Genomic DNA, 13,770 nt, shown 5'->3' with positions numbered 1-13,770 from the left:
AACTGTCTTGCTACTAATCAGTCAAGCCTGGATCAAGCCTACTGTCCGTAACTCTACATTCATCTCTTGACTTTTTCCAGCCAATGAAATCCAACGCCTACTGAAAGTAGGCCAGGTATGACTTTACTTTGGCTGCATGGCATGTAAGTCCAGAGGGACTTTGTACAGGAAAGAGACAGAGGTAAGGTTGATTAAGTACTGCAACAGTGGATGACCCATTATCCAGATTAAACAGCAGAAAAGTGGTTTCCGATATGTAATTTGGAAGATCATAAAACAATTGTGAAAGCACATGTTTTCTCAGGGAAGGGAGCTAAACAAGTATGAAGTGCATATTTTTTCAACAAATGGCAAGCAAGGATATGAAATACTAACTTTTGAAGCAGTTTCTGGTTCCATTTTTATTTGTGGCCCAGAAGTTAAGAATAGAAAAGAGCAAGGTGGTCCAAGAACGTTTATGTTTCAAATATAAAATGCACAACTAGAAGGGAGCAAAAGTATTGTTTTAAGAGGTGGCAAATCACATTACCAACTTTCAGATGAAACTTATTTTAAAAAAATGCAATTCGTTACTCATGCTGCAGTGTTGTCATATTTGCACATACCCACAGAAACAGGAACTGACTTCAAATGTAAATTCCACATATGTAATATTGAATGGTTTTCTTCTGTAAACTCAATCACCACCAAGTAGAATTTTTCAGAAAATCCATTTGGAATGTTTCCTTTGCAAAGCAAAAAAAAATATTTTATTTATGTTTGCATTTGAATAGATGAACTGAACATTTTTAAAAGCTTGACCAGCTATATCCATCATCAAGAAGTAAAGTCCCCATAACCAGTCAAAATAGTTTACTCATACATGAACAAACTATAATTGAGAGGACATTCCCAAGACGCCTGCTCCAAAAACATACAACTCAGGCAGATTTTAGCCACAAACAAGTTCTCGTTTTTCCTTGTCACTATTTAACTTTTCATCTTCAAGCATTCCACCAGGTCCCTTAGCCAAATACCATTCCCCTTAGAGCCACACTACAAAATGTTCACTTATTGTAACTAAACCACCAAGTTACACAGCAGTTGTTACTATTCTCTCAGTCCCCATGTAGGGACATCAACATGTCAACAACCCTACTCTGACAGGGTTATGGTAAATCCTCCTTAGGCAGAGAAACATATCCTGAAACTTTAATCCTTAAAAATTAAATACAAATCGTCACATAACCAATGCATTATTACAACACATTAAAGACAACAAGCAAGATGATGGGCTTTTCAACCAATCATCCCCAGTCAAGAGATCTGGGATTAATCCATTGTTCTTTTGCTCACTATGCCACCCTAATTTGGACTCAGCCATATGCAAATCAGTCTTGACCCTGGTCCTCATGGGAACAGTCCAGCCCGAACTGCCAGGCATGGTCCTCCCTGCACCGGAAACAAGCATCTTGGGACAAATTTTGGTGTATCACCCCTCATCAGCCAGGCTAGCTTACATCCAGTGGCACAGCGAGCAAGGGATCCATGTCTGGGCACAACTCTGGCCACTTAGGGCCACATGGGACCAACACAGCAAACACAACACAGTCACAAGGAAACAGGAAGAATGCAGATTTGTAAGCTACTTAACAAATAAAGACAGAAGTATAATAAACGATTAGATACATCTACGTTTGCACTTTACCCGTGACTGGTGTTGATCCTTTTTCTAGGTCATTATGCTTATGGTTTCCACATATGAAGTCTTCTTGAAAAACATGAAGTAACTGTGTTTTTTTGCCATGCTAAATGCAAACAAAAAATGGTTTAGTAATCACATTCTTCTTCCTACAAATTAGGCTGGAAGCAAATTAGAACACTACTTACAAGTTGTGTAATGGCATCCAACTCAATAATACATCCTGGTCTTGCGGTTGATTGTTGGCTGATGATGTTAAAAACTTTCCCAACATATTTCTGCAAAAATGATTTCAAATATCAGACATTTCTAATGCATGAGAAACAATGTGTCATCTTTAAGCAGCAATAAACATTTAATTGGGTGGCTGGTTCAAAATGTTTGGCAAAACTTTACTCTGCCTCTAGACTGGTGACTATCCGATAATAATTTGTATTGTAAAATCCATTTAATTACTAAATCGTTTTGTGGGCTTATTCAAGTCAGAATTCACACAAGGTGGACGGTGTTCACTTCCTAAAAAAAAATCCATAATCACACTCACCTTACAAAAGCAAAGGTTAATAAATATGAATTAGAAATGTCCTTGCTATGAGCGATAAATGGACATACAAAGTATCAGAGTCGATCTAGTAGCAATTCCTACTTCCAAAAATATGAAGCATCATTCAGTTTTGAAAAACGTTTTAAGTACTTTCCTGCAATGCTGGTTCTGAAGTTTGGATTGTTTATTGATTAAATATCATGTATCTTCGGCCAACTTGTGACTAGATCAGAAACAAGGATATGATGTCAGCAGCATAAAGAGAACATTGATTTCACTTCAGGCTTTGAGCACTTTACTACCATGTCAGAGTGATTTCCCTGAGCTGACAGAAAATCAGATATCTCCTTACATTGTTGCAAATGTGAAATTAATTTTTAAGCTGTTACTGCAATTTAACAGAAATAGTGATAATGACACTACAGCCCAAAGGAACAGCACTTCTATAATTGCTATAAACAGTGCCTTGTTTGACAAATTTGCATAGCATTTTCAACACAGTTTGTGTGCACTTAGGTTTGAGCTTGGAAAGATGCATGAAGATTGGTCAAGGGGATCGGATGAGGAGCTATGAAGTCCCAGGGGAAACGTTTGCAAAATTGAACAGCAAAAACTGCTTGACAGAATGCCATCAAATTTGATTTGGTGACCTACGATCTACTTCTAGGTTTGATATAAATACGCAGACTTTTAAAAAAAAAAATCAGAACATAATGCACAAGGATTTTTTGAGTTTGGTATATTAACGACAATATTTATTTTATTTATTTGCGTGTTTGTATCGCGCTGGGATCGACTCCCGAAGGAGTATCTCCGCGCCTTTGGCAGCCATAATGCAAATAACGAGTACTGGCAGTGAATGCTAGCAGTTTTGGAATAGGAAAGTTTTTAATTGTTTCCTAAATGGGAGGTGGTCCTTACAAAGTCTCAAAGTTAGTGGGAGACTATTCCATAGGGTTGGGCCAGCAACTGAAAGGGCTCTGTCTCCTTGTCTTGCTTTTTTTGCTCTAGGAACACGCAGCAAGGCCTGTTCGCTAGATCTCAGAGAGCGCGTGGGTGTGTAAAGAGAGAATTTATTGGACAGATAAGCAGGGCCCTTCCCATGTAAACATTTATGTATTATACAGCAGGTTTTGAACTTCACCCTCTGTTTGATGGATAACCAGTGCAGCATGGTCAGAAGGGGTTTAGAGGGGGTGCTAGGGGGCCGGTTTAGAACAAGGCGAGCAGCGGTATTTTGTACCACCTGAAACCTGGAAATTACTGCTTCGTTTGCTGACAGTAGTAGCCCATTGCAGTAATCCAGGCGACTCAATACTAGAGCCTGCACCAAGGTTTTTCTAGTAGAGTCTGGCAGCAAAGGAAATACTTTCCGTAGCATCCCAATGATATGGAAGCAGGAACCCACCACTTGGTTGCCATGTTGTTTTAGGGAGAGCTCCTGGTCTAATCGGACGCCAAGGTTTTTCACCACCTGCTTGGGCTCGGGGACTGGGCCCAGATCTTGAGGCCACCAGTCAGGGGTCCACAGAAGTTTAGCCTCACCGAACAGCATCACTTCCGTCTTAGCAACATTACATTGCAGGAAGTTAGATGCCATCCAGTGAGCCACTGCCTTCATCCCCTGAGCAAAGGAGTTCCTAACCTCAGCCGTGAGGATTTTAAAAGGAAAGAGGAGTTGGGTGTCATCCGCGTATGACACTGGGATGAAACCATGGGACCTCATGATGTTAGCTAGGGGGGCCACATAGATGTTAAAAAGGGTAGGGCTAAACAAGAGCCCTGTGGCACCCCTTTAGAGATCCCCAACTCCTCTGACCGATAAGCACCCAGGGTGACCCTTTGGGTGCGATCTGTCAGGAAACTCCTCAGCCAAGCCAGCGCCTTATCTTCCAGGCCGATGTTAGCTAGCCTGGTGGTCATGATGTTGTGTGACACGGTGTCAAACGCCGAAGACAGATCCAACAGAACCAGGATAACAGAATGGCCTTTATCCTGGAACATGTGTAGATCGTCTGTGACTGACAACAATGTGGTCTCGGTGCTGTGTCTTGGCCTAAAACCTGACTGGGAAGAATCTAATCCACCTACTTGTTCAATGTAATTCGACAAATGTCGATTTACAAATTTCTCTATAATTTTGCCCAAAAAGGGGAGGAGAGAGATGGGTCTTAGATTAGCCAGTTCCGTCCAGGGAATAGCAGTGTTTTTCCTCAGCGGTCTCACTAGCGCCCTTTTCCAGTCTATAGGAACCTCCCCTGTACTAAGAGAGAGGTTAACTAGATTTGGATTCCTGGCCCCAAAACGTCTGCCAACCTAGGCATGATGCGGGCTGGGATGATGTCCTGAGGGCTACCGCTCTTAATTTGAATGACCAGTGAGGTTACCTCCTCTAAGGAGATGGGGGGAAAGCTTGTAAGGCATTGAATAGGTTGCACCTGTTGTGCATTAGTCTGAGAGATGTTGTTATCTGCTCCCGCAGCTGTATTCGAAGCCATTATCCTTTCATAGATTGCATCTATCTTTTTCATGAAGAATAGGGAGATCTCATCACACAAACCTTGGGAAGCAACCTCTGCAGTCTCACAGGCTACCGGCCTGGTAAAAGTTTGTAAGATGTTATATAATACTTTAGAGTCTTTCCCAGCCTCTGTTAGTTGTGCTGCAATATGATTTTTTCGAGCAGCCCTAATGGCCTTATGGTACAACTTAAGGGAGGAGCTGTGAAGTTCTTTATCTTCCAGCCTCCGAGACTGTCTCCACAGTTTTTCCAGTTTTCTGGTTTTTTGTTTCAGCGATCTCAAATCCTCAGAGAACCATATTTCTTGCCTATTAGCCAGGCAGGGTTTGTATACTTTCTGCGGGATAGTGATGTTTATTGCTTCCCTAACCGTCTCCTCAAACCTATTCAGCTCAGTTGTTACATCTTCTGTAGAGTTTTTAAACAGGGGAGCTTTATACTTGTCTCTGAAGGCTTCCGTGGTTAGTTTATGCCAAGGTCTCCTTTTGGTAGCCAAGGCAATCTGAATTCGTGGCTTATCAATGACAGCAGTGTAAAACTTTAGGATGAAGTGATCTGTCCATTCTACCTGGGCGGGTGTCATATATTTGGTTAAAGATGAATTGGACATAACTAGATCCAAAGTATGACCTGCCTCATGAGTGGGTCCATGATTGATCTTTTTCAGTCCTAGAGAGTCCAGGTCCATTAGGAGGGTTCTTGCCTCCATACACTTCTCTGACTCACTATGGACATTGAAATCCCCTACCAGAAGAAAGTCCTGGTTTTCTTGTACAAACGGTGCTAAGGCCTCTATAAGTGCAACAGAAAACTTCCCACTCGGGCCCGGTGGGCGGTACACCAATGCACCCTTCCTTTGTTCCCTGGGGGTAGAGCTAAGTTTAAAAATTAATAGTTCCATCTGAGGAGTACTAATTTCCTCAAGAATTACTATGTTCAGTTCCTCCTTGTAAACAATTGCCACCCCCCCCCTATTTTATTAGGGCGGTCCATCCTGGCTATCTTATATCCTAATGGGATAGCCAGTGTAATAGCTGGAACTGAGTGGGGCTTAAGCCACGTTTCTGTTGAAAAACAGAGGTCTGGTTCCTCCGTAGATATAAGATCCCAGACCTGGGTGGAATGCTTCACTAGCGAACGAGTGTTACAAAGTAGGTTTTTGCTCCCCAGGATGGGGTTGTCCCCTATGATATTTATCGGGACCGTTTCTCGCACTTTAACTTGCAATGCAGCTGATTCCCATAGTTGACTTCTTTCCTCCACGCAGAGGTCAAACTGTGTATGGCATGCCTGACAAGCAAACGGGCCTTCTAGGGGAGTGTCTATGGTTGTATCACATACAGTTGGGAGGTGATTACGTAGCTCTAACAATACCTGTGAGGTATATGTTCTCCGGTTGATATAAGGGATTTCGAGGATTTTTGATGACATCGCCATAGCCTCTTGCCCCAAGCCCCGTCCGGTCGCGGGGCTGGTCTTCGGCTCGTCTTAGGCGCAGGAGTAGGCGCCACCCAGCGCGCCAACGCTGCGCGCTGGAACCGACGAGGGGCTAAATATCCCTGAAATGACCAAGGGCTAGAGTGCTAACCACTCGTCTTCCTGTGAGGCCTGTCTCTGCCCCGCCCTCCACACACCGGGATTGGCTGCCGAGCGTGCAGGCCCGGTTCAGGGGGCAAAGAAACTAAAACAGCTCCTAGCAACTTCGGTGTTTGCAAGTAAGTGGTAATAGTTACAGCGTGCCACTAAATTTCTACCAACATGTGATGATTTGTACTTTTAAAATCAGAAGCAATAAATGGTGACAAATACAATTTTTAAAATCTATCTCAATCTCGAGCTATCTTGGATATTTAAAAATAAGCACAGCGTAGCTGCTATAAGTGCAATGATAGGCGCCAAGCGGGGTCAGGAGAAGCTGCCACCAACTCATTACAAACAGAATTTTGATAATCTATTTTGGAGTTTGCAAACAGGTATTTTGGGGTGGTAAAATTTTCGATGAAGATTGTTTTGATAGGGCCATGTAAATGAATAGTGAGCACACGTCAACCACAAAGGGAGTTTGGCATACCACAATCGAAAGAAAAATGGTTTTGTGCCGCCTCTCACCCAACAGTCGAAATTCAAACACTAGATTTATGATCTAGCTCTCCCAGTTTGCTGAATAGGACCAATCGGTGTCATCAAGAAGTACATAAAATAGCAGTCTTCGCCTGGCAAAAAGATGTGCGACTATGTAGGAGCAGAGTGGGCACATCACAATACTAGGGCACACCCTACATTTTAACAACTAATAGTCTAAATAAAAAAGCTCATATGCGCACAGGTTTGTTCCAGGAAAGTTGCATTCAGTGGAGTGGGAGAATTTTAGACTGTTCCATGATTTGGATTTCCCTTTCAGAGTCCCAGATTTACTTCCGCTCAGGTGTAAAGCAAACTGTAGAAGAACGTTTGTCTTGCTTCATCCTTAACCTTGTTTTTGAGTTACTGTAATTATATGCTCCATCATAGGCAATTAGAATTAGGTACAAAGGAGCAAAAGTAGGGTTTAAGGCTCAGTTTTTATGGGTCCACCAAGACATATGAAGAAGGGCACAAAAGTAAAACAAAAAGAGTCACTGATAGATGTTGGTCAGGTTGAGGAACAGCTTGTGCTTATTCCTCTACTTAGAAGTTGGCCTACTACAACAAAATAAAAGCCACTGCAAAATCAACTGCTGCACTGTGATACAAATTGCCCATCTAGGGCCCGATGTAGGTGGCAAATACCGGTGGCAAATACCGGTCGGAAACGGCCGAATTCGGCCGTTTCCGACCGGTATTTGGCATCTTGAGATGTAGGGGATCAGATTTTACAGATTCGGTAAATTTACCGAATCTGTAAAATACCGTATCGGTATTTTTACCGATTCGGTAACGGCCAGATGTAGGTGGGACTCTTCAGAGTCCCTAAGGCCTTACAGAATCGGTATTTTACCACCCAATCCAATTGGGTGGTAAAATACCGATTCCAGGTGTGCATGCACATGTGTGCATGCACACCTAGCCATGTGACAGACAGACATGCCCTGAGGGAATGTCTGTGTGCCACATGGCACACATGCCCGTCTTTGGGGTGCTAGAGGGTGTCAAAGTGACACCCCCTGCACCCTTGCTAAAATCGGTATTTACCGATTCTGTAATTACAGAATCGGTATTGCCCATTGATTCCTATGGGCTTCAAGGCCCATAGGAATCAATGGGCAATACCGATTCGGTATTTACAGATTCGGTAAATACCGAATCTTAACGATTCGGTATTTACAGAATCTGTAATACCTACATCTCCCCCCTTCATATTTACCGACTCTTAAATACCGAATCGGTAAAATTCGGTATTTAAGAGTCGGTAAATATGAATTACCTACATCTAGCCCCTAGTCTTGCAAAAAGATACAATTGGGCTAGTTAATGTGGACATTGCTGTGGACTGGCAGAAGCCAAAAAGAGGCCATTTCTCATGCTCATCATCATGATAAATCCATAGAGTGGGTGAAGTCAAGACTATTGTTTTCTTCCCAAACAGGAAAAGCTGGCTATTCTTAAGTGAGTATTACAGATTGCGTAATTGAGGCAGTGTCTTCTGTTTCTGTTTAGGTTGCATGCCATTTGTCAAGCAAAACAGTAATTTTACAAGATCAGATTAGAGTTCTTGAAAAACGAGGCACTACAATGTTTGTATATATTTTAGGATTTTGAGGCAGCATAAAAGGCCCTGGTCTGCAGTCTTTTCTGAGTGTCCATAGTTTTCAATGGGGGGATTCAAATCACTGAAAATTAAATAACCCAGCTTATACACTTCTACCAAATAAAGTTCATATGCACACTGAACTTGCAGGATGTTTTTTTCTATGTTGCCAGGGACAAGTTGCACAGACCTACAATTAATTTTGAAATATTACGATTGCCAATTCTAGATTCTGCCTTTCAACATGAAGTTTGTTCTTGCAGCAGTACTTATAATGTTCATGTTGAGAAACGAAATGGTTAGTTACCAGTAGGAGTAGTTTTGCAGCTTTCAGATTTTTCTTGATTCACATGCTGTGCATTATTCCACAATCTAGTGGTTGGGGCCGGAATAGTTTTTTTTCTTCTTGTTTTGGGCATTGTCAACCACCATTTGGTTCCAGATACGTCCGCCATGTGTGACGTCAGACGGCACCCTGTAGGTCGTTGAGCGTAGTAGCCATATTCTGAATCTTTTTTTTCCTCTGTGTTTTTAGTCTATAGACCTTTAGATGGCTCCTTAGATAATCATTATAACTTGCTTCCTCACCTGTTTGTATTCCTTGTATTCCTTGTAGGGGAGACCGGGTGGGTCACATGTGAATCCAGAAAATTCATCAAGCTGTAAAACTACTCCTACTGGTAAGTGACCATTTCGTTTTGCAGCATGAATCCTTTTCTGGATTCACATGCTGTACATCAGATTATATAGCAGTTTCTCCCATCCTGGGGAGGCTGTGGCAAGAGGAAGACCTTGCGAACAGGTGTTGAAGTATTTTCTGTCCTATTTGTGCTTCCTTATTCATTTGTATGTTAACACAATAATGTTTGGTGAAGGTGTGTGGTGTACCCATGTAGCTGATGCACATAAAGTGTCTATGGGCACAATGGCCATAAATGCTAGAGTCACTCCTTTTTACCTTGTGGAGTGAGCTGTTGGCTGTACCTTTAATCCTTTGTTAGCAGTGGTATAGCATAGTGGGATGGTTTGGAATATCCATTGTGAGATTGTTGCCTTTGTGACTGTTGTTCCTGTGTTAGTATGTGCATAGGCAATAAACAACTGTTCGGTCTTGCAAGTTTGTTCTGTTTTCTGTAGGTAATACAGAAGTGCTCTCCTTCCATCCAGAGTATGGAGGCTTTTTTCCCCTTTTGTTTCTGGGTTTTTGAAGAAAACCAGAAGGAGAATACTTTTATTTAAGTGATATTTGGATACCACTTTTGGTAGGAACTGTGGGTTTGTTTTTAAAATAACTTTGTCCTTGTGGATTTGCATGTATGGTTCTTGTATGGTTAGCGCTTTTAACTCACTTACTCTTCGTAAAGATGTAATGGCAATGAGAAAAGCAGTTTTCAAAGTAAAGTGTTTGAGTTCTGCCTTATGCTTACATTGTTGGCTCCTATGAGTTTGGGTCGCTTTTGATGTGGGGGTTCGCTACGGCAGCCCAACCTTTTTTTTATCTGTAATATATTTTAACTGTTCACTTTCTGCACCAATTTGGATGTTCGTGCCGCGGAGGTTGAGAACTGTTGTTCTACTCCTCTGTACCCAATGTTTATGCATAATCACTTACCGCAAAAGTCCCGGTGTGGTTGCTGTCCTGCTTGCCTTCCTCGACATTGGGCACGCTGAGTTCTGTGCTGGCTGGGTACGTCCATGCGAGCAGACCCGCCATCTTGGAGTTTAGCGCTCTAGTCTTTTGCGCCGGGAGCATATAAAACCGGACTACGGCGTGAGCACGCTGCTTACATTTTTGGCTCCTGTGAGTTTGGGTCGCTTTTGGTGTGGGGGTTCGCTACGGCAGCCTGACCTTGTTTTTATCTGTAATATTTTTTAACTGTTCACTTTCTGCACCAATTTGGATGTTCGTGCCGCGGAGGTTGAGAACTGTTGTTCTACTCCTCGGTACCTAATTTTTATGCATAATCACTTACCGCAAAAGTCCTGGTGTGGTTGCTCTCCTGCTTGCCTTCCTCGACATTGGGCACGCTGAGTTCTGTGCTAGCTGGGTCCGGCCGTACGAGCGGACCCGCCTTTGGCGCTGAAGGCGCGCCAAAGGCAAGCCCGTCTGCACCCGTCCACGCTAAGGACGCGCTCAGCGCCAGCCACTCTGCGGGTTTCTTTAGTTGTCATAGGCCTACCAAAGGGCGCTGCCCGATCCGCTATACGAGTGAGGAGCTTCTTTCTATTGATAGGGTGGGCAGGGGTAAGGGGGCCCTTGAGTTTGTCCAGTCTGCCTTTCCATTGTCTGATTTTCTTGACACCAGATTATTATCGTGTGGACTTTCAAATGTTAGGTCTCTTCCTAAGCACTTCGCGGAAATTCAGCTGTTGCTGGAACATCATGAACTGGAGGTCCTGTTCATGACTGAGACTTGGACCTCTCCTGATTGTGAGATTGATCCTGGCTGGGCTTGCCAACCTGGCTATAACATTTGCCATAAACCTAGATCGAATGGGAGAGATGGATGAGTGGGGGTGATTTTTAAAGATAGCTTGAATCTGGTCATTTTCGATGTGGTCGCAGGTTTTGAGCTACTTGGCTTTGCTATTAAGAACGATGACGGTCAAGCCCTAACTAGGATCATCTGTTATCGTCCTCCGGGGGTTCTCAGTGTACTGCAGCAGCAACACCTGCTGGAGACGTTTACGGACATGGCGGCTACCCACCGCCGATTGGTGATCTTGGAGGATTTTAATCTTTGGTTTAATGGGTCGCTTGATTCCGCCTATTCGAATGTTCTTCATTCATGTGAAGGCCTGGGCATTTTTCAGCATGTGCCCAAGGCCACTCATATAGGAGGACATATGCTTGATTTAATCTTCTCAGAGGCTAATCATCTTTTGAATGGTGAAATTCTGCCAATGGATTGGACAGACCATTCGCTGATCATATTCTTTGTTAACGTTACTACCTATAATTCCCGTTCCTGTTCGTAATTACGTAAGTAGAGATTGGAAGTCCCTCTTGCGTATGAAGGGCAATGACTAGTTATTCAGGGTAGAGGACTGTTTTTCCTCAGACAGGCCAGTTGATGAGAACTATGTTTCCTTTTGTAGTGAGATCACCTCAACCCTGGATTTGGTAGCTCCCTTAAAAAATCATCGTAACAGGGGTAGACCTTCAGCTGCTTGGTTTAATGAAAACTTAAAAATTATGAAACTGGATTGTAAGCATGCGGAAAGGAGATGGAGACGTAGCTATCATGACAGCGATAAGACTATGTGGAAGTCTAAGATTGCGGGATATAAGAAAGCGATTAATATGGCTAAGGCGGATTATTTTTCCTCCTTGATACTTAAGGCCCCTAACAGCTCGAGAATATTTTTAAGATTTTAAATAGCTTGACCAGCCCTGACTGCACTACGAACGTGATACCTTCCTCCCAAGAGCTTTGTGAGGACCTAGCTAGGTTCTTCCATGATAAAATTAACACTATTATCGAGGATCTGGGAGGTGGTCAAAAATCCTTGGGGAGGCAGAAACAGAGACTATCGGCTGTGACGATAGGATTGATACTGAGGCGGAGGCTTTGGCTGTCTGTGCAGAAGGCGAAGTCCTTAACTGCCTTTCTGAGTTTGTGCCTCTAGGATTGGAGGACTTTATTAGGGTGGCGAGTGGTGTCCACTCAGGGTCTCCGCTTGATCCTGTGCCCCATAAAATTTGGAATGAATTTAAGGCAGAGCTGTTCCCCACTCTTCGACTGATCTGCAATCAGTCTCTGTCTAGTGGTATGGTTCCAGCCCAGTGGAAACAAGCAGTGGTGACACCCCTGTTAAAGAAGCCTTCGCTTGACCCGGAGTGTCTTAAGAACTTTTGGCCTACCTCTCTCCTGCCTTTTCCAGCCAAAATCGTGGAACGAGTGGTGAGCAGCACTCTGTCCAAGTTTTTGGAACAACACAACTTGTTGAAGGAGGTGCAGTTTGGCTTTCGGCCGGCCCATGGAACTGAAACGGCTCTTGTGAGCGTGATGGATGAACTTAGGATGCGGGCAGACAGGGGGCAGGCAGCGGTGCTGGTTTTGCTCGACCTGTCTGCCGCTTATGACACGGTCAACCATGGGATCCTGCTGAAGAGACTGAGTGAGGTTGGGGTGAGGGGAACAGTTCTGAGGTCGTTTCGGGCATTTTTAGGGGATAGACAGCAAGCGGTATCCCTCCCCCTTTTCAATCCACCTACTCAAACATCTCGCATGGCGTACCACAGGGCTCGGCTATCAGCCCTATTTTATTCAACATCTACATGAAACCTCTGATTGCTGTTATCAAAAAGCATAACATTAACATTGTTATTTATGCTGATGACACACAGTTAATCTTCTCTCTTGAGGGAGATAAATCAATATCGACAGATGTGTTTCATGACTGCCTGCGTGATATGGCCAACTGGCTGAAAGAGAACTCGTTGCAATTTAATGCAGATAAGACTGAGGTGCTCTACTGTCCGAGGGACAGAATTCCCTCTGTCTTGCCATGTAATTTCTGGCCGGCCACTACCTCATCCATGGTTCCACCTGTGAAGAAGGTCCGTAATCTTAGCATTCTGTTTGATTTCAAACTTACTCTGGAATCACAGGTCATGAAAACTGTGGCCTGCTGTTTGGCTATTATCAGGTCTCTGCGGAAGATCCTCCCTTTGCTTCCATCTTAAGCTCGGGCTTTGATAGTTCATAGCACCATTCTTAGCAGACTTGATTATTGTAATGCTTTGTTTCTCGAGTGTCCTAAATGTTTGTTTGACAGGTTGCAGAGGATTCAGTCTACTGCTGCCAAATTGGCCTTGGGGTGGCCTAGAAGATCTGCCTCGTCAGCGGCTTTGGCAGAACTACACTGGCTTCCACTTAGACAAAGAGTCCAGTTCAAGTCTCTCTGTATAGTGTTTAAAGCCTTGCATAGGGTAGGGCCTGTGTCTATGCAGAGAAAGTTTGAGTGGTATGCTCCTGCGAGATGCCTTCGCTCTTCTTTGGCAAGACTTCTGATAACTCCCAGATTTAGGAAAGTCAGGGCAGGTGGTCGAACCTTTGGGTACGCTGCTGCCAAACTTTGGAATCAACTCCCTTTGGAGCTAAGACAAGTTAGCGACCTGTGTGTCTTCAGAAGGAGACTTAAAACCTGGTTGTTTCCTAAAACCTAGTCGGATGTCGGCCCCGCTCCATCTTCTTGTCCTTTCTTATCTTGAGTCAACAGCGCCAGGACGCCTTTTTGCTGATAGTGCGCTTTATAAGTTAAATAAATAAATAAATAAATTATGCATGGGC

The 13,770-nt window shown here is 43.6% G+C and overlaps 1 protein-coding gene across 4 annotated transcripts in view; it reads right to left on the bottom strand.

Moving 5' to 3' along the window:
• Positions 1–13,770, bottom strand: part of DMXL1 (Dmx like 1) — a 2,287,446-nt gene that overhangs the window by 1,439,315 nt on the left and 834,361 nt on the right. For all 4 annotated transcript variants that reach the window (XM_078675553.1, XM_078675555.1, XM_078675552.1 and 1 more), the window contains 3 exons: positions 1,870–1,959; positions 1,688–1,787; positions 606–725 (listed from right to left, as the gene is read on the bottom strand). In XM_078675553.1, the coding sequence (XP_078531679.1) occupies positions 606–725; positions 1,688–1,787; positions 1,870–1,959 (310 nt within the window). The remainder of the gene's footprint in view (positions 1–605; positions 726–1,687; positions 1,788–1,869; positions 1,960–13,770) is intronic.

This window comes from Lissotriton helveticus, chromosome 2_1 (assembly GCF_964261635.1).
Source record: "Lissotriton helveticus chromosome 2_1, aLisHel1.1, whole genome shotgun sequence".
Classification (NCBI taxonomy): domain Eukaryota; kingdom Metazoa; phylum Chordata; class Amphibia; order Caudata; family Salamandridae; genus Lissotriton; species Lissotriton helveticus.
This window is presented reverse-complemented; position numbering and strand designations above follow the sequence as displayed.